The sequence below is a fragment of the Bombyx mandarina genome, chromosome 19 (assembly GCF_030267445.1).
Source record: "Bombyx mandarina strain Sakado chromosome 19, ASM3026744v2".
NCBI classification, from domain to species: domain Eukaryota; kingdom Metazoa; phylum Arthropoda; class Insecta; order Lepidoptera; family Bombycidae; genus Bombyx; species Bombyx mandarina.
The window spans coordinates 6132950-6153681 of NC_143225.1; the positions used below are offsets into that span (position 1 = coordinate 6132950).

The 20732-nt window shown below is 38.9% G+C and overlaps 1 protein-coding gene across 1 annotated transcript in view; it reads right to left on the bottom strand.

Moving 5' to 3' along the window:
- Dscam4 (Down syndrome cell adhesion molecule 4) overlaps nucleotides 1-20732 on the bottom strand; it is a 216199-nt gene that overhangs the window by 11208 nt on the left and 184259 nt on the right. The window contains exons 17-31 of the mRNA XM_089735124.1: nucleotides 16959-17109; nucleotides 16015-16165; nucleotides 15672-15801; nucleotides 14537-14704; nucleotides 13718-13848; nucleotides 13229-13439; nucleotides 12676-12822; nucleotides 10758-10913; nucleotides 10227-10366; nucleotides 9068-9224; nucleotides 8000-8177; nucleotides 4997-5187; nucleotides 3669-3854; nucleotides 2500-2636; nucleotides 1321-1477 (exon numbers count right to left, since the gene is read on the bottom strand). Coding sequence (XP_089591250.1) covers nucleotides 1321-1477; nucleotides 2500-2636; nucleotides 3669-3854; nucleotides 4997-5187; nucleotides 8000-8177; nucleotides 9068-9224; nucleotides 10227-10366; nucleotides 10758-10913; nucleotides 12676-12822; nucleotides 13229-13439; nucleotides 13718-13848; nucleotides 14537-14704; nucleotides 15672-15801; nucleotides 16015-16165; nucleotides 16959-17109 — 2391 coding nt within the window. The remainder of the gene's footprint in view (nucleotides 1-1320; nucleotides 1478-2499; nucleotides 2637-3668; nucleotides 3855-4996; nucleotides 5188-7999; nucleotides 8178-9067; nucleotides 9225-10226; nucleotides 10367-10757; nucleotides 10914-12675; nucleotides 12823-13228; nucleotides 13440-13717; nucleotides 13849-14536; nucleotides 14705-15671; nucleotides 15802-16014; nucleotides 16166-16958; nucleotides 17110-20732) is intronic.

Sequence of the window (20732 nt, forward strand, 5' to 3'; positions counted from 1 at the left end):
TGAATCCGTTAGATTACAAGATATGGCAACACTTGGAGGAAAAGGCGTGCTCAAAGCCTCATCCCAATTTGGAGTCACTCAAGACATTATTGATTAAGGCAGCCGCCGATATTGACATGGACCTCGTTCGTGCTGCGATAGACGATTGGCCGCGCAGATTGAAGGCCTGTATTCAAAATCACGGAGGTCATTTTGAATAAGCTTTAGTGTCATAAGAATCTATGTTTTGTTAAGTTCATTTTGGTATATGAATGGTTACATAATGAATAAACTTGTTTCAATTATTTTACATTAAACATGTGACAGAATTTATGACCTGACTAGGTATATACAATATACAATACGATTGAGAGTTTGACCTCAAATCTCAAGACTAGTGCCGGCATTCACGTTGCGATGTCTATAGTTTTCCGTAACCACGTACACCGGATGGAATGTGAGCTCCTTCATTGAGCTACTGAGGGAATATCTCGATTGGAATCGATTCTAGTTACCAGGTAATCTATCTACTGGTTCTTATTGGCGTTCGGGGTGATGTTGACGAGTCGTCGAAGTCGTCGTAGCCTAAAGAATAAGATGTGTGGTGCAATCGTATCAAGCGATGCACCCGTGTTCGAATCCCGCAGGCGGGTACCAATTTTTCTAATGAAATACGTACTTAACAAATGTTCACGATTGACTTCCATGGTGAAGGAATAACATCGCAAAATTATAATTTGTGTAATTACTGGTGGTAGGACGTCTTGTGAGTCTGCACGAGTAGGTACCACCACCCTGCCTATTTCTGCCGTGAAGTTTTTTTTATTGCTTAGATGGGTGGGTGAGCTCACAGCCCACCTGTTGTTAAGTGGTTACTGGAGCCCTTAGACATCTACAACGTAAATGCGCCACCCACCTTCCGGTATAAGTTCTAAGGTCTCAGTATAGTTACAACGGCTGCCCCACCCTTCAAACCGAAACCACCACCAGTAATTACGCAAATTATAATTTTGCGGGTTTGATTTTTATTACACGACGTTATTTTTCTTTCACCGTGGAAGTCAATCGTGTACAAATTGTTAAGTACGTATCTCATTAGAAAAATTGGTACCCGCCTGCGGGATTCGAACACCGGTGCATTGCTAGATACGAATGCACTGGAAGTCTTATCCTTTAGGCCACGATGACTTAAATGTAATGCGTTTCGGTTTTCTCCTGTTTCAAGGAGGGTGGTGGCACTTACTTTGTAGATGTCCATGAGCTCCAGGAGCCACTTAACACTAGGTGAGCCGTGAGCTCGTCCATTCATCGAAGCTATAAACAAAAGGTCGCGTCACTTACGGCCGCTGAGCGAATGCGTCGTGAAGTTGTAGAGCGCGAGCGCGTGTCCGGCGTTGTTGTGCGCGGTGATACGCAGCTGGTAGTGTGCGGCGGGCGTTAGGCCGCTCACGCTGAAAACCCGCTCGGTCGCCTGCACACTGTTCGACACTAGCCGCCACTGTTAATGACAACCCGAATTAGAGACGTTCCCGAAAACGACGACGCGTAGCTTTTTTTTTTCTCTACCTATGCTAATAGCCTTGAGAGGCTATTTCAGCTTCATGTTAACGTGTAGGTGAGCTCACGGGGCTCAAACCGGAGTGTCGCTAACACTGGTCCTGGCAAGAGCAGTGCTTCGCAGAATCTACCAGCGGATCGGAAACGCGACCCACTGAGAAGATCCGTCGAGAAACTCGTGGGCTGTGTCTATGTGTTAATTCGCTCGGAGACCGGATGACGCGTAGTGTTGCCGGAGATTTTAACTACCAAAAGTAAATTAATAAATTGATGCGCTGGATTTCGTTCGTCACTTGCTAGATATTGGAGATTTTTTTATGGGTCAGACGAGGTCGTAGCCGACCTAGTGTTAAGTGTTTACCGGACCCCATAGATATCAACAACGTAAACGACGCTAATTATTTTGAAACATGAGGTCCAAGTTTCAATTATAACGCAACAATAATTATTCGGTCTTCTTCGGCCTGGAATGCATGACTACTTCAGGGCAGAAATAGGCAGAGTGTTAGTACATAAATGTCTGGGCTTATATAGCGCCCTACTACAAACGTGAGTTATTTATTTTAATTAGGTTTTGGCATACCCGATCCTGCGGACCGAATGGTAAACAGCCGACGTAGCCCTAAACACGTCGTCTCGGATCCTCCCGATCCACTAACGTTGCTTTTAGGTACCTCAAGCATCGGTCAAGGGTTCGGCGAGTAAATTAACCCACAGACACAGCCCACTGAGTTTCTCGCCGGATTTTCTCAATGGGTCGCGTTTCCGATCCGGTGGTTTGCGAAGCACTGTTCTTGCTGGGGTTAGTGTTAGCAACGTCGTCAGGTTTAAGCCTCATGAGCTGGCCTACTTGTTAAGTTACGCTGACATAGGCCCTCAAAGCTATCTGCTAGGTAGGAAAAAAATATTGGTTTTGGGAAGCTTAAAGAAGCTTGTTTTCCTCCATATTAGCAAGTAACGTACCTGAGGTTGGCTCATCTCTCTATATTCAATGACGAAGTACAGTATCCCGCAGCCTCCGTCGCCCCACGAGTCCAGCCACACGGTAACCGTCGTAGTGTTCAGAGTTATCATTTGCGAATGCTTCGGCTTAACAGGAACTTAAAAAGAAACGTCCTGTCTCGAATCACCAATATTGCAATATTGACAAAAAGTACCTACCTACTTCAGTACTAATTAATTGATTTAAATTCGCGTTTAATTTATTCGATTCACATATTCCAGTCGTTTGTGGTCATTAAAATCTTAAAGTAGAATCTAGGGAAATCGATAATATAGTTAAATCAGTTGAATCATTCAAGTATTTTGTATGCCTTACTTGTCTCGGACGACATTAGAAAAGTTGCTGAACCATACTGGATTTATGTCGCCAGAGACAAAGCAAAATGGAAATCTTTGAAGGAGGCCTTCACCTGAGGCCATGTATATAACATAATTATACTAAAAAAATGTAATTGCGTGGAATAAAGGGCTTTTTTATTTTATTTTTTTATTCTTTTCACTAGCACTTCTGGAAATACAGCCAAAAATACATAGAATTTGCAGCATTGATTTGTGCAATTTGTGTCATAATTTTCAATGTATATACGATTATAATACGAATAATTTATGGCGTGCGCTAGTGTTATCAATATAATTAATGTCGGAAAAATATTTGATAGAACGTCGAATCTATGAGGTAGCGGGCGTATCATAGTTATTAATAGAGCCTTAGGAATCTTGTTGCATCAGTAAACACAGAAACAACTTTAATACAAAATTTGGGCAAAAATTGTGGGTAACGCTGGATGCAGTAATATTTTTGGGTGGTGCCACCACCATCTTTGTGCTTACACGTGCGAGTTCATAAGGTGCCTTATCACCGGGCATTTACGCAAATTATAATTTATCCAGGGTCGATTTCATTACACGATGTTATTCCTAGATCGTGAAAGTCACTTGTGGTCACGTATATATTTTATTAGACAAATTGGTAGCTGTCTGGAGGATTCGAAAACCGGCACAGTCGCATCGCTAGATACAAATGCACTAGACGTCTTGTTCTTTAGGCCACGGCAACTTTAAAATTGTATGGTAATAAAAAATGATTGGTCAAAATTACAATGTTTTTTATGTGCGCTTCTTGTACTCACCAGTGCCCTTGGTATAGGCATGAACGATGTCACAGGGAAGACCAGTTCCGATACGATTGAAGGCCGTTATGTATAGCTGGTAGCGCGTTCCACACCACAAGTTGGGCAGAACGTGCTCCGAAGTGCCGGCCTCCACTTGTAGTTCTTCCCAATCGCCGTGCTCACGTTTATAGTTGATCACGTAACCTTTAAAGTATTGTTTTTTTTTGTATTAAATTAAAAAAAAAAACGATATCTGGCTCTAGGACGTGCTCAGCAGGGTATTCCGGGACACCAGCGGCACAGTCTGGGTGACCTGACGGGCTACCGTACCGAGACGGCCGACGTTTCGGAACCTTTGATTCGCCTCGAAGACTCTGTCGGCAGGGCGTCCTTGGGGTGAGCTGCGCCGTCTGGTTGTAGTGTTCACCGCGGTAACCTCCTTACCTCATCCGGGTTCTGACCTCAGAGGGGATCAGTCGTTTAGTGGGTCCTGACATCAACCTTGGGCCCGCGGTTTTGCAGTCGCGGACCAGTCTCTACCCCCCGCGCGCCCCCTAAGCGTGGGGACTTCGTAGGAGGTTCGGCCACCAGTCCGAAAAAAAAGGCTCTAGAACGTGTTTCCTGAGAACTATGACATGTTCTTTTCATATGAGGTCATGCACCTGGTGGTACTGGTGATATCTAACCATTAAGTAGCCTATATGTTTGCGTACGGTAGCATCTACCAAAATATGGCTATTATAAGGCCAGATATTAGGGTTTTTGGACTATTTAAAGACTATGTAAAGTGCTAAAGATCTATCATTTGAATAGCACTCCGTTATAGGAGAATGCGTTGTGTACTTGAACATTGTCTAGGTATTGGGTGTCGTGACGCTTGAGATATTTAAAGTACGTCATTTTGAAGAGTGCTGCGATGGAAAACTGAATACGATGGAATATGGAGATGTTGTAACTGAACAAAAAGTGAGTGACACTTTTGCATTAATTTGAATTGGAAGAAAGTATGAGGAGATGAACACCTTTAGACTTTTTATTTGGACCACGTGAAATAAAATATCCATGGCAATGCCCGACAATCGATTCAAGACTTTAAAGCTGGAATCCGTGATGTTATCTAGGATATTCAGCCAGAGGTGTATGAATTGGTGATGAATATATTTATAAAAATAATATGATACTGCAAGCGTAGCCATGTCGGCTATTTGGCTGTTATTATATTAATGATATATCATCCTCTTTACAATTAATTAAACGTCCCGTTATTTCAAAATGAAACCTCTTATTGGATGACGTTATACTATAATTAACCCAAAAGAACAAAATCAGTCACAAAATTCACGTACCGAGAATAGGGCTGCCTCCGTCTCCCTGATCACTCCATTGAAGGTGCAAGGAGTCTGCGTACGAATCAACAACGGCCAGTATGGGGGGCTGGGGGGGAACCTTCACTTCGACGGTATACGTCACCTCGTCCCGACCGTGAATGTTCTCTACTGAACACGTGTAATTACCACTGTCCGCGGACTGTGTCATGCTGTAACGATTGGAATGACTGTTATGAATAATGTTATTTAAAATAATGTCGAGGGGTAACAGGAAATTTTTTTTTATTGCTTAGGTGAGTGAAGGAGCTCACGACCCACCTGGTATTAAGCGATTACCGGAGCCCATAGATATCTACAACGTAAATGCGCCACCTACCTTGAGTTATAAGTTCTCAGTATAGTTACAACGACTGCCCTACCCTTCAAACCCAAACGCATTACTGCTTCACGGCAGAAATAGGCAGGGCGGTGGAACCTACCCGTGCGGACTCACAAGAGGCCCTACCACCAGTAATTATGCAAATTTAATTTTGCGGGTTTGATTTTTATTATACGATGTTATTTATTCCTTCATCGTGAAGTCAATCGGGAAAATTGTTAGGTACGTATTTGCATTAGAAAAATTGGTACTTGCCAGCGGGATTTGAACACCGCTGCATCGCTAGATACGAATGCACCGGACGTATTATCCTTTAGGCCACGACGACTTTAAATTTGGTTTAAGCGACATTTCGCTTAACACGCGACATTTATTGTTGTAATTAAAGGTCCGTTTTATTTGGTACTATAGTAGAATTATTTTGTCCGTGCAGTTTGGGTTATAAAACATAGCCCGGCTAGGGCGATGAGCATGTTATCGATAAAAACATTATGAGTAATCGAATGCATTCGTTCTCTGAATTTCTTTAGTGACACAATGGCTACTCCTTTGTTTTGTATCAAAACGATAGAATTTATTCAAAATAATATACTAAATAATAATATTTGCACGTGCAACAATGTGTTAAAAATTCGTTCTCTGAATTTCTTTAGTGACACAATGGCTACTCCTTTGTTTTGTATCAAAACGATAGAATTTATTCAAAATAATATACTAAATAATAATATTTGCACGTGCAACAATGTGTTAAATATTCGTTCTCTGAATTTCTTTAGTGACACAATGGCTACTCCTTTGTTTTGTATCAAAACGATAGAATTTATTCAAAATAATATACTAAATAATAATATTTGCACGTGCAACAATGTGTTAAAAATTCGTTCTCTGAATTTCCTTAGTGACACAATGGCTACTCCTTTGTTTTGTATCAAAACGATAGAATTTATTCAAAATAATATACTAAATAATAATATTTGCACGTGCAACAATGTGTTAAAAATTCGTTCTCTGAATTTCTTTAGTGACACAATGGCTACTCCTTTGTTTTGTATCAAAACGATAGAATTTATTCAAAATAATATACTAAATAATAATATTTGCACGTGCAACAATGTGTTAAATATTCGTTCTCTGAATTTCTTTAGTGACACAATGGCTACTCCTTTGTTTTGTATCAAAACGATAGAATTTATTCAAAATAATATACTAAATAATAATATTTGCACGTGCAACAATGTGTTAAAAATTCGTTCTCTGAATTTCTTTAGTGACACAATGGCTACTCCTTTGTTTTGTATCAAAACGATAGAATTTATTCAAAATAATATACTAAATAATAATATTTGCACGTGCAACAATGTGTTAAAAATTCGTTCTCTGAATTTCTTTAGTGACACAATGGCTACTCCTTTGTTTTGTATCAAAACGATAGAATTTATTCAAAATAATATACTAAATAATAATATTTGCACGCGCAACAATGTGTTAAAATTTTTCATTGAAATAAGAATAGATCCCGAAAAGTTAGTGTTAATTTCCGCCGTTCTCGTTAACTTGCTGCGGCGATATGTGGTGTAAGTGTTCGATTAGTGTTTTTTCTTTCATTTTTATTACTAACCCACAAAATGACAAAACTAAATACACTATTGATAACGCTTATCGACAACAATAATGCGCATCACTATGCCCGTCCATAAGGCTCGTGAGTGGAAGAGAGAGCGAAATACTCGCTACACCGCTCCGATTTTTTATGACCCAAACTGCACGGACAAAATAATTCTACTATAGCTTCAACAATTTGAGGTTTTTAATTGAACTTTAATTAAGCTCCATTCAAATAGCTGAAGCAGTTTTTTTTTCATGTTCATTTTTTCCAAATTTTAAACTTTGTATGGCTCTTCTGTAAGGTTGCAAAAATGTCGCTTAAACCAAATGGCCTTTCATTCCTTAATGTCATTATTTATTTTTTGCTTGGTTTTTGTGAGTCGAAGACAATCAATCAAAATTACTTTTACTTTTACAAAACAAATTTATTCGATCTCGTGTTTTTTTTAATCGCATTTATATTTTTGTCGACGTTTTCATTGCTTTATAAAATTTTCACGGATGGGCATCAATTTAAAGAATTTCACATTTTCTCAGTTCGGAAATGAAAAAACAAAACGCCAGCATTTTTCTTTTAATAATATGTAAATGACTTATTGTCTAGATGTGCGTGTGGCTCATCAATGCACGAATAGTTACTGGAGTTCATTTCATAATTCCTTAAATTCTGCCGCCACATTTTTTATTTCTTTAGATACGTTACTTCCATGTACAATTCGTGATGTGGCTGTCGTCCATTCACTTTGAACTTTCAAAGCAAAATGGTGGTACCGTAGTAGTGAGCAGCGGTTCGTGATGTGGCTGTCGTCCATTCACTTTGAACTTTCAAAGCAAAATGGTGGTACCGTAATAGTGAGCAGCGGACTGTATGTGTTCCCAGTATTGCTGATATCTATGAGCCATGGTAATTGGTATAATGGTAATAAAAATAGCTCATAATATGCCCCGAATAATTGCACAAATTTGAAAATTCTATCTGTACTTTACACTCAATATTAAATAATTTCACTAAGACAATTTATGATTTTTTTTATAACCTTATTGTGAGTGTTCCATCGCTGCTCACGTTTTTTCTCAGTGTTGACTCCAAGCCAACGCCGTTCATTGTCCACGTGGTCGCCGGGGCCGGCACACCGACTTTGTTGCATGACAACGAAATATTCTCTTTCCAAGGAGTTACGATATTGCGGCTGAATGACGTTATTCTTGCGGGTACTGTGAAAAAAATATATTTAAAAACTCATTCTGTTGCCCGTCAAGTATCGTATGAGGATAAATTTAATGTTAAATAACTAATTTTGTTTTCACAATAACTATAAGTATATTAATAAGGAGGAAGTTATTAGAGGAGGCCACGACCTTCAGCATTCAGGATTATCGACGCAAGGGAAAAAAATAAGTACATTCGCGAACAAAATGTATTAAATGAACGAAGATCGCACGAGCTTATTTATGGTCTATCTTTTGTGTAAAGCGCATACTGGCATCCACAGATATGACAAGCTGAAATCCGTCGTAAGTCTTAGAATTAAGGTAGAAGTTTCAACACGGCTGTTTTAATCTATAGGCTGGAGCGTACAAATTCTTTGGAGGACGTTCGTACCCGCCCATACGGGGATACTATCATTATTATTATTTATTGCTTATGTGGGTGGATGAGCTCACGGCCCACGTGATGTTAAATGGTTACCGGAGCCCTTAGACATCTACAATGTAAATGCTGCCACCTACTTTGAGATATGAGTTCTAAGGTCTCCGTTATTACAGTACAACGGCTACCTCACTCTTCAAATCGAAGCGCATTACTGTTTCATGGCGGAAATAGGCATGGTGCTACCCGTGCAGACTCACAAGATGTCCTACCACCAGTAGGTAATTACGCAAATTATATTTTTGTGGGTTTGATTATTATTATACGATATTATTCCTTCACCGTGGAAGTCAATCGTGAAAAAGCCGTTAGGTACGTATTTAATTACAAAAATTGGTACTTGGGAGCGGGATTCCAATACCGGTGCATTGCTAGATACGAATGCACCAGACGTCTTATCCTTTAGGCAACTACGACTTCAAATAAAGGCACAAAAAAAATTTGTAAAACATACCCGAGTCGGAAGGTAGAACAGTGACGACTCTCGTGGCTTCTCCTTCCCCGAGTCTCGTAGAAGCCGACACCCAGAACTGGTGAGTGGCCCGTGGTGGCGACCGAGACGTTTCGTGCGAGAGTGTACTCGGTGACAACATACGTTTGTGGGTGCCCTCCTAATCAGAACAAAGCTTACTTAAACTTCGGTAGGGCGTTCTGTAAGTTAGCGCTTTCACACTCTAAGCTTTGTAAATGAAGAATGGAAAGCAGTCGACGTCGCCCCAAACACGTCATTTCGGATCCTCCCGATCCACTAACGGTGCTTTTAGGTACCTCAAGCACCGGTCGTCGTTCTCGTCGAACCCGTCATCGTTCACAGTGGGTCGCGTTTCCGATCCGGTGGTAGATTCTGCGAAGCACTGCTCTTGCTAGGGTTCGTGTTAGCAACGTCATCAGGTTTGAGCCCCGTGAGCTCACCTACTAGTTAAGGCGACGCTGATATAGCCTCTCAAACGCTTTTTTTTCTTCTTTTGTTTGCTGAGCTTTACCACTCCAATTTGAATACGCTTTTATTAGCTTCAGACGTATGTATGTATGTATGTTTGTAACGGAATCTTTGAACATGATTTTGAGCCCCTTCAAAACGTCGGATTAACTCGAAATTTGGTATACTTATTAAGAACCAATGACAATACAATATTAAAAAATAAAAAATAAATAGTAAAAATTGAAATTCAACTAAAAAATGAAAAATAAATAATAGTTTAAAAAACTAACAAAATACGCTTTTATAGAAAATATAACTAAAAAATAGACAATTATTTTATTTTAAAAGAGCGTGGGATGCACGGTATCAGTAGTTATAAATATTTTATGAACAGATATGCGTAGAAGGGTTATTTTGATAATATCCTGAAAAGCAAAATCAATTTTTCTTACACTATTTTTAATTCAAATTTATTAAAATTTATTTTCTATCTTTTAGTTGGATTTTCTATAAAAGCGTATTTTGTTAGTTTCTTTAAACTATTATTTATTTTATGTCAATATCAACAATGAAATAAAAGAGAAGGTGCACTAAAATTAATCTAAAACTTAATCAGTGATAATGATCAATTGTTGAACGGTGAACGAACATCAAAACTACAAAGAAAGTGATATGACTTAAACATATTTACCTCGCGTCCATCTTCGATAACACTCATATAAAGAGTATAGCCAACCAGGACGCCGTTAGGAGAGGACGGTGGCAGCCATGAAACCAATATTTTATTTCTAGAAGATACCGCTGCTTTGATGTCCGCCGGAGCTGAGGGTACTGTGAAAAAATATTTATTATATTTGAAGGCAGGGTGATGGTACCTACCCGTGCGAACTCACATGAGCTCCTACCATCAGTGCTGTGAAGCAGTAATGCCTTTTGGTTTGAAGGGTGGGGTAGCGTTGTAACTATACTAAGACTTTAGAACTCATATCTCAAGGTGGGTGGCCGCATCTACGTTGTAGATGTCTATGGGCTCCGGTAATCGCTAAGCACTAGGTGGGCTGTGAACTCGTCCACCCATTTGTGCAATAAAAAATAAAAATAATAAATATTTCAAGATAACAATATGCTTAGCGAATGGTTATGAATGCATTAGACATTCATTAAATGATCATTAAACTTTGTTCTGGACGTTATAGAGAGATTTAAACGGCATTAAGTTTACCGTCTTCCTCTGTGTGACAATATACAGGTGCTGCGCGTACGCCGTCGCCAGCAGCGGTGAAAGCGCAGACCGTGACGGAATAGTTTGTGTATCGCCTCAGACCAGACAATGTCGTGTGTAGTCCAGATATCTGCTTCGTAACTGCGTCTTCGTTACCTAAAATAATTTCAAACACGAAATTTAGTTGAATGGTAAACCCAGGCTCCGTTTGTTAGACTAGTTTACCGCCTCCCGGATGTTAATTTGCTATTGCTTAACATAGACATCACAATACCGCCGCCCACTTTAGAACTTGGGTCAAAGTCAGGTCATAAATTCTGTCACATGTTTAATGTAAAATAATTGAAACAAGTTTATTCATTATGTAACCATTCATATACCAAAATGAACTTAACAAAACATAGATTCTTATGACACTAAAGTCTATTTAAAATGACCTCCGTGATTTTGAATACAGGCCTTCAATCTGCGCGACCAGTCGTCTATCGCAGCACGAACGAGGTCCATGTCAATATCGGCGGCTGCCTTAATCAAGGATGTCTTGAGTGACTCCAAATTGGGATGAGGCTTTGAGCACGCCTTTTCCTCCAAGTGTTGCCATATCTTGTAATCTAACGGATTCAAATCTGGACTGGAGGAGGGCCAGTCTTCGTGCCGGATGAAGTCGATTTCACGCGCCGCCAGCCAGTCTTGTGTGCTCTTCGCTCTATGAGCTGGCGCCGAATCTTGTTGGAATACCCAGTGCCTGTTATTGAACATGGTATGAGAAACATGTTCCACAAGGTTCGTCAGGACTGTATTTTGATACACAACTGCATTGGTTTTTAGAACTTCCTCACAAAAATGTACCTCTGTTAAGCCCCAATAAGAAACTCCCAACCATACCGTGAGCGAGGATGGAAAATGACCTCGTTGGACACGCGGAATACGGTTGCTCGCTTCTTCACTACTGTGTGCCTTATCATTTTGTTTGTTGTAGCTCCCTTCTACGGTAAAAATTTTTTCATCCGAAAAAAGAATTTCCCGATATTTTTTTCCCGCGTACCGCTTCAACAAAGTGCGGCATCTCTTCAGTCTCAGGTCCATTAGACGAGCATTCAAACGATGTCCTGTTTTTCTTCGATATGCCCGAAGCCCTAAGTCTTCATTTAACACCCTTTTCACCGTGGTTCTGCTTAACCCCGTCTGAAGGGCCAACAGTTTCTGCTTACGTTTGGGATTTATTTGAATTCGCGCCTTCACAGCTTTTATCACTGCTGGAGTCCTAACAGACCGAGGGCGACCACTTCTTGACCTGTCATCTACACTAGAGTCTTCATTGTATCGTTTGATGGTACGATAAAGGAATCTTTTGGTTATATTCAAATTATTCAGTATGTTAAAAATTTCAATTGGCGCATAACCGCAACGATGCAACGCAATAACTGCAACATGGTCTTCTTTAAGCGTCCACTCCATATTTAAAAATGAGTAAAATTCTAACATTTGTCCTATCCTTTAAATCGAAACACGGAATGGCTCACAAAAAGCCCTATCTTTTTTTTATTATTGAAGGATTACTGGGCCCGGAGCCCTTTTCAGTTTCACCAGGACAGGGGGAGCAAAGGCTCAGTCAGGAGGGGTGAGATTGAGATTTGCTAACAGCTGCCCGAGCGTCTCCGAAGGAGACCTAACAGCTCAAGAGCATCTGTTTTGCAAATGAATCTACTACCGGACCGGAATCGTAACCCGCTGAGAAGATCCGGCGAGAAACTCAACGAGCTAAAAAAACCCTATCATCTGTAACAGAATACTACTCTAGTTAAATAATGGATACGAACTGCCCAGGACTGGTCATTGTGGTGAAACCCATGGTAAGGCCTAAGTTCAACAGTATATGTCTGTGGGCTGATGGAAAAAAGGATAGTAGTAGACTTACCGTACCAATCGGTCACCGGGGCATAAGTTACTCTATATCCTTGAAGTATGCCGTTTCGCCCACGCATAGGAGGAGGCTCCCAAGAAACTCGAACCGATTGTGAACTTAATGCATTGCATTGTAGAGCACCAGGTGGCAGGCTTGGTACTGTAATGATAATATTAGAGAAATAGATGAATGTGATTGAATTAATAGCAGAGGAACAAAGCTTCGGTGGTGGTTCAAGACTGAAAATATTAAATAGTAATCAAGTTACTACTAATTAGTAGTAAAAAAATTTCGGTAGGGATATAAACTTTTACTGGTGGTAGGACCTTTTGTGAGTCCGGGCGAGTAGGTACCACCACCCTGTCTATTTCTGCCGTGAAGCAGTAATGCGTTTCGGTTTGAAGGGTGGGGCAGGCAATTTTAACTATACTTGAGACCTTAGAACTTATATCTCAAGGTGGGTGGCGCATTTACGTCGTAGATGTCTATGGGCTCCAGGAACCACTTAACACCAGGTGGGCTGGGAGCTCGTCCGCCCTACTAAGCAATAAAAAAAAAACATTACCATCTTCCATGGTGGTGGCAGTTGTTGGAGGAGACGCAGGACCAGCTCCTCTGCTGTTATAAGCCTGAACGACAACGGCATATGCGGCGTGCTTCTGAAGACCAGATAGAGTGGTTCTTGATCGAGCAGTACCGGCGCCCTCGACCGTCCTCACAGTGTATGAAGCACCTCCTGGGCCGCTGGCGATTAGAACTGTGCTGTTACTGTTTAACTGAAAAAAATATTAGAAAATTAAATTTATTCCGGAGATGATGCATTCAGGTTGGAAGAATAAGACAGCCGTTATACAATTGAGGCTTTAACCTCATCAAGTGGCGGCATTCTCATTGTGATGTCTATAGGCTCCGGTTACTATTTAAAATTAGGTGAGTCGCAAGCTTATTTACCCATCTTACATACCCTTTTTTTTTTTTATAAAATTGAATTTTGTTATCGATAATACAAAATACGGCGATTTGTCAGAACAGAACAGTCATAGAGTGTACGTACCTCTTGAAATCCCACATAATATCCCAAGATATTTCCATTCCACAAATCTCTTTGGGGTGGTTCCCAAGTTACGATCAGTTCTGTAGAGCTTTTAGCTTCTACTCTTACGTCCTGAGGTGGGCCGCTTGGAACTGGAAAAACAACGTGCATTGAAAATTAAAAATATTTCTCCTATTCCTGGCAGCCGGACGACAAACTGATGATGATTTGTGTCCTGCTATTTTAAGAACAGCATTCTTTTTTAATACGCTTTTATTAGCTTCAGACGTATGTATGTTAGTATGTAAGTTTGTAACGGAATCTTTGAACATGATTTTGACCCCCTTCAAAACGTCGGTTTAACTCGAAATTTGGTATACTCATTAAGGACCGATGATAAATAAATATAAAAATTTTTTTTAATTCAACTAAAAAATGAATAATAAATAATAGTTTAAAAAAACTAACAAAATACGCTTTTATAGAAAATCTAACTAAAAAATAGAAAATAAATTTTAATCAATTTGAATTAAAAATAGTGTAAGAAAAAATGATTTTATTGTAAAAAAAGCGTGGGGTTCATGGTATCAGTAGTTATAAATATTTTATGAACATATATGAGTAGAAGGGCTATTTTAATAATATGCAGGAAAGCACCCCACGCTTTTTAAAATAAAATCATTTTTTCTTACACTATTTTTAATTCAAATTTATTAAAACTTATTTTCATATTTTTAGTTGGATTTTCTATAAAAGCGTATTTTGTTAGTTTTTTTTTAAACTGTTATTTATTTGTACTCTGCTTAAAGCATAGAATAAATAAAAGTTTGAATCAAATACCTTCTTCAGTAGTTGTAACTTGCACGGGTTGACTTGGTTCGCTTTGTCCCAGCCGGTTCTCGGCGATTATCCGGAGGTGGTATGATGTTGCCGGTTGTAAGTTTTGAACACTGGCCGACGTTACGCTTCCAGGGACGATGACCTTCTGCGGTGTTGACGGCCACGATTCTAATAAAATTCACAAGAGCTTACTTATTTTGTATTTACTTGCATATTTTTAGTATTTATTTGTATTTAATCGTATGTAAGTCTATCTTATATTGTATTTATTTTTCATATGTGTATATAAGTATATATTTTTATGTAAGTTTATTAAGATATAGCACCGTCCATGCTAATTTGCTTATTCCTCTCCCTGCAAGGTTGCCTGGAAGAGATCGCTTTCAGCGATAAGGCCGCAAATTTATGTCACCGTCTATTGTTTGTTTTATATGCTTACTCTGTACATGTGGTGTCAAATAAAGAGTTATTATTATTATTATTATTAAGAGCAAATTAATATTAGTCACAATCATTATTAACACTTATTTCGAATGAAATAAGAAATAGTTATGTTAATGCAGTAAAGGATTAAAAATAAATTAAGAAATAAATTCCTAACTATACGCTGGAAGTCTTAAGAGGCTATTTCAGCTACGCGTGGACGGATAGGTAAGGTCACGATCTCGATCTGAGTCAATTTGCTAACACTATCCCTAGTAAGAGCAGTGCTTCGCAGAATCTACCACCGGATCGGAATCGCGGCGCACTGAGAAGATCCGGTGAGAAACTCAGTAGGCTGTGTCTATGGGTTAGTTCGCTCAAGCGACTAGTTCGAAGAATACTGTGACAGCACCGAGAATAGATCCGGGATCCCACAAAACAAGTACCGGGCGACGGAGGCTTTTCGTGGCGCCGTCACTTGGGTCGGATTGAAAAAAAAACCTAATATTAAAAAAAAAAAGACATGCCCGCTGAGTTTCTTGCCAATTCTTCTCAGGACGGAGGTTAGTTCTTGTGACTTGGCGGTAGTTCTTTTGACGTTCAACAAGTATGTACTTTCATATATGTTGAATAAAAAAATTTTGATATTGAAAAAAAAAATAAAAAAATTTTGATTTTGAATTTCGATATGTGAAATATAGTGTGGTCCTACCTGGAGCTTCTTTATATTGCACAATATAGTTGATAATAGGACTATTCCCTGCATATGGTTGAGTCCAAGATATCTGTATGGTCCTTGATTGTTGATCAATTACCCGTATGTTCTTTGGCATTTCAGGAACCTAAAAATTAAATATTACCTTATTGTTGAAATATTTAAAGACTGAATTATTAATAGTTATCACGAAATTATGATAGGTTTGCATGTACGAGAGTATGCTGTTTATTGTTCAAATAATTCGTATATCGACTAATACAAATTCACTTAATTGATTCGAACTAAAGGATTTTTCTAGTTTCTTCATTTTTTTATTACAAATAAATATATCACTTGCCTCTTGCACAACTAAATGTATCAACATCTCATCCTGTCCATAAGCATTGGACGCTCTGCATGTGAGCGCTCCTGTGTCTTGTCTGTATGTTTGTAAAATGCTTAACTCTGACACCAAGCCGTCGTCCAGAACTTGTTCGCGAATCGTGTACCTACAGGGAGTGATTGATGGATCGTTAGTAGCGCAACACGAGAACTATAAAAACACTACTGATGTTTCTTTTTTTTTAAATTAAGAAAGAAGACAATTATTGGATTTTACTCGATAAGAACACAATGTTTCAAACTTCTAAAAATAACTTTTAGCATAATACAAAATCCTACAAAGAAGGTGTAGCATTTGGACTTAAGCCTTATGAAAATTATGGAACTTGAGAACGATTCATATATTGTATTTATTTGTATTGTAATTTAATCCAAGTCACGCGATACTTACGACAATTTTTTATTCTCCAATACAAATATTTACAATTTTTCCTAAACATTTGCTGTTAGTTAGGCTCATTATAAGCTCGCAAGGTTAGGTAGTTATATTTTCTGATTAAATAGATAGAACAACTATTATATAAGTAGTTACAATGTTTTTATTTTTATTTTTTATTGCTTAGATGGGTGGACGAACTCACAGCTCACCTGGTGTTAAGTGGTTTCTGGAGCCCATAGACATCTACAACGTAAATGCGCTACCCACTTTGAGATATAAGTTCTAAGGTCTCAAGTATAGTTACAGCGGCTGCCCCACCCTTCAAACCGAAACGCATTACTACTTCACGGTAGAAATAGGTAGGCTGGTGGTACCTACCCGCGCGGACTTACAAGAGGTCCTACTACTAGTAACGGAAACTTCTACACTATCACTCAACCCCTAATAGCCACTTGACACCAAATTTGCCAAGAGATCTTAAGCTCATTTTGAAAAAAAAAAAAAACATAATAAGACCTTACCTTTGATCCAAATGATGCGCTATCGTGTGGTGGTGTGGACTTCGCCAGCTGACTTCCAGAGGCGCGTCTCCAGATGCAGCGCATTGTAGATGTGCAGCCTCGCCCGCAGTAACTTGTACTGTCTTACTCTTCATAGGAAATCGTGCTGGTGCTGTGATAACATTGGAATATTACCTCTGATTATAATAGGTACGTACAAGTTTTGCGTATGTAATTCGTAAGGGATTGTAGACCAGTTTGTAAGCGTCATAAGGCTTATTTTCCTATTACCGCCTATTACGTAGTTATTACGTACATCTTTGCGCAGATTAGCGTTCAGTTAACCTAGTATTAAATAAAACACTCAATGTATTTGAATCGAGTGATACGAATATTCTTCTTCTTCTTCCTAGTCGTAGACTCTTGACAGAGTGGTCGTAGTCATGCATCAGTCGAATCTTGCGACACCGATGCTCTCGCGATGCGACGCCATGTGGCACGGTGTTTCGCAGAGTGAGATCTATCATTTATATTGGAGTGACACAGATTTTATGAGGTCGGTCCCTCGTGTTGGAGATCGTCCGCGAGATCTTTTGCCCTCGACTTTCCCTTGCACCACTAACCGCTCAATATACTACGAATATATTCTGGTCAAAAACCCGTAAACTATTACGCATGTGTGTGTGTGGGCCAAGAACTTGTATCCTCAGTTGAGCAACGAAAAGACCTAAAGTCGAGTTACTTTGCGAAAAATCCAAACGAATTAAATGAGTTATTGCCTGAGAAATTGGTATAAGTTCAATGTGTGTCACATTAAACCATTACCCATGTGTGTGTGTGAGCCAAGAACTTGTATCCTCAGTTAAGCAACGAAAAGACCTAAAGTCGAGTTACTTTGCGAAAAATCCAAACGAATTAAATGAGTTATTGCCTGAGAAATTGGTATAAGTTCAATGTGTGTCACATTACCTACCTACGAAAATATACTATTATTAGATTTTATCTTTATTAGTATCGTCTAGTAATTGAAGAATTATCCCTTGTGTTCATAAGCCATACGTGACAGATACAGTCGTCACGTGTTCAATATCCTGCCGTATAGAACTACGTAGAGTAATACAATGAAGAATTACGCTCCTTAGATAAAACGGGTCGTACAAAAGAAACAAATCCGAAAAGGTTTTCATATTTCTAAGTCGGACAATAACAATCGGTTTATCTATGGGTCGGCTACCTACCGAGGTCAGAACAAATAAAATCAGAATTATGTATCTTCCTTCGTATCGGCGGCCATTTTATTTGATTTACTGAATTCAGTTCGAACCGTGAGGGATAAGAAGGTTCTTTAGATATATTATATATATGTATTATTTTGAATTACAATAAAGGTGCAGACATGTATTTAAATAATTTATAGACAGGCCATTCCTGAATTTTGAGTTTTCTGAATCAAAACCTTCTTGAAAATCTTAAAGCCACTTTCAAATATATTTTGGTTTAATTTTTAACACTGCACAGAGTCAGATATGTTTTAATGTGCAATGTTTAAAGTAACTAGCATAATTTATAAGTAATGCGAATAAAATGTATGGTTTTTACTAAAATCAAGATTTACTAGACGATGACCGAGCATTGCTCGGTTTTTTTTTATAACGCCATCTTGTTGTGTCTTTAAAGCGGTTAGTTGCCCTCAATTAAGAAAAATAGTATTATTATTCGCCAATAGATGTCGGGAAGAGTTAATTATTGAAAACACGAATAAAACAACATTTTCTGACAATAAATGGTATCTAGATCTATTTATCGCCCCCGAAATCCCCTGTATACTAAATTTTATGAAAATCGTTGGAGCCGTTTCCGAGATTCAGTTAATACCTATACAAGAATTGCTCGTTTAAAGGTATAAGATAAGGTTAAGTATTGTTATTAATATTATTATGATTGTGGAGTGTATGTAGGTTCTATAGGTACTACGCGAAGAGCTTGTTTACCGGCAATGTTAGTACGTTTTTAAATTACAGTAGACCGTAAAAAATATTCGGTCCTTTATTTTATGTACATTACTCAGTGTCGTTTTGCGTGAATCGTCGTCAGTTATTTATTGAGGGTACATTGTTTACAAACCCCATTTTACGATTTACTGGCGGCTTAAAACAAACATAGTTATGTATGTATGCGAAACTAAAAACCTAATGTTTGTTTAGTAGCCAGCGAGGCGATAAAACTTGGTGGGAGCTAACATTCGTTCCAGTGAACGTCTGTAAACTTTCGCCGCGTGTAAATCCCGGGGAAGCTTGTGTCAAACCGAAATAAACAAGCCGGAAATACGATTACAGGCGGGAACGGAACTGTTTACTAGTCGTGGACGTGACGGACGGAGGGTTCCGTTCTTCGGTTCGAAATCAAACCGGTCTTTTACGGGAGTTTGTCGATTTAACAATTTGTTATTCACGTAAAACCGATTGTCCTCACTTAAAACGTAACGATGCGCTAAAATTAATTGGTTAATTTATTTAAAAAACAAAAAAAAGAACCAATAAGCTCGGGAAAAGCGTACGGATATTCCACGATATTTGTTACCGAAAAGTATTTTCGAACGTAAACACGTACACCGCGGACTTATTCTAGTGGAGGCAACTGTCTAGTTTTCCAATAACGAGGAGACGTATTGGGACGTTCGGTCATTGAGTTTTCTGCTCAGTCGCGTTTCTCTCGCGCTATCGCCCGCCGTCAATTGAATAAGCTGACGATAGTTTGTCGTCTTTATATGGGAGCCATTATGTTGTGTTAATAAGTGATAATTAGTTTCCAATACTTTATGAGAAACCGAAATTATCATGAGTTTGTAGCAACTCATTTTTTAGGGTATAAGCTTTGGTTGTTTCTAAGGGGACCGGTTAGAATCGTTTACTATGAAGAAACCATTGAGTTTATTAGAGGTTTTCAATTAGTTTTTGAAAGCATAGAAAGCAATCTTTTTAGGTATGAAAACGGTGAGCAAAGTGAATTTTTTTCAACTTTGCAGGTGACAAAAGAAGATATTACTTTCGAGCAATTTTTAGTAATTCGGTTAATTTAACGATCTGTTCTCAAAATGTAGAATTCAATTTACTGTCGTTTTCTACAAATCGCTTTTATATTTCCTCGAAGGTTTAGGGAAATGGCGGTGAATACTGCGAATGTTGTTATCAATACAATTATTATATTTCGGTTCGAATATTGTCGGTTTAATTAAAAATATCCTAACCACGTTTTGTGGTTGGTGTGAGAATCAAATCGACACATCAGAATCTCGGAAACAACTCAGTGTGTGATTGGGTAGCCCCTTACCAAAATTCATAGTTCGATTGAGACATCTTAGAATATATATTTTTTCCGAACAATCCTCTAACTGCAGCAAGCTCATATGCCCTTTACTCCTGCGATGGCTATGAATCAGATACAAGTGTACGACTTTGGTCTCCTTGAGCTTGTGTTAATAATTCCCTGTCAGCAGTACTAAGTCAAAATATACTTTCCAACCAAATGCATTTAATGTAATCACTTCTTTCTTCTGAGTCAGTCTCTTCGTTGCTAAAGGTCGTGTCTAGTTTGAAATAGAAAACCACTTGATGCACTATGCCTCCCCACGTCTTTTTGTCCTCAGCGGTCCTTATAGTCTCTGTTAGTGGCAGGCCGGTGAGCGTTTTTTTCTAGATCAGACCAGCGGGTAGGTGATCACTTAAGATTCTAATTTATCCGCAGTACTGGTGTTAGGGTATATTGTCAGACAAACCTCTTGCGAACCAATCGTAC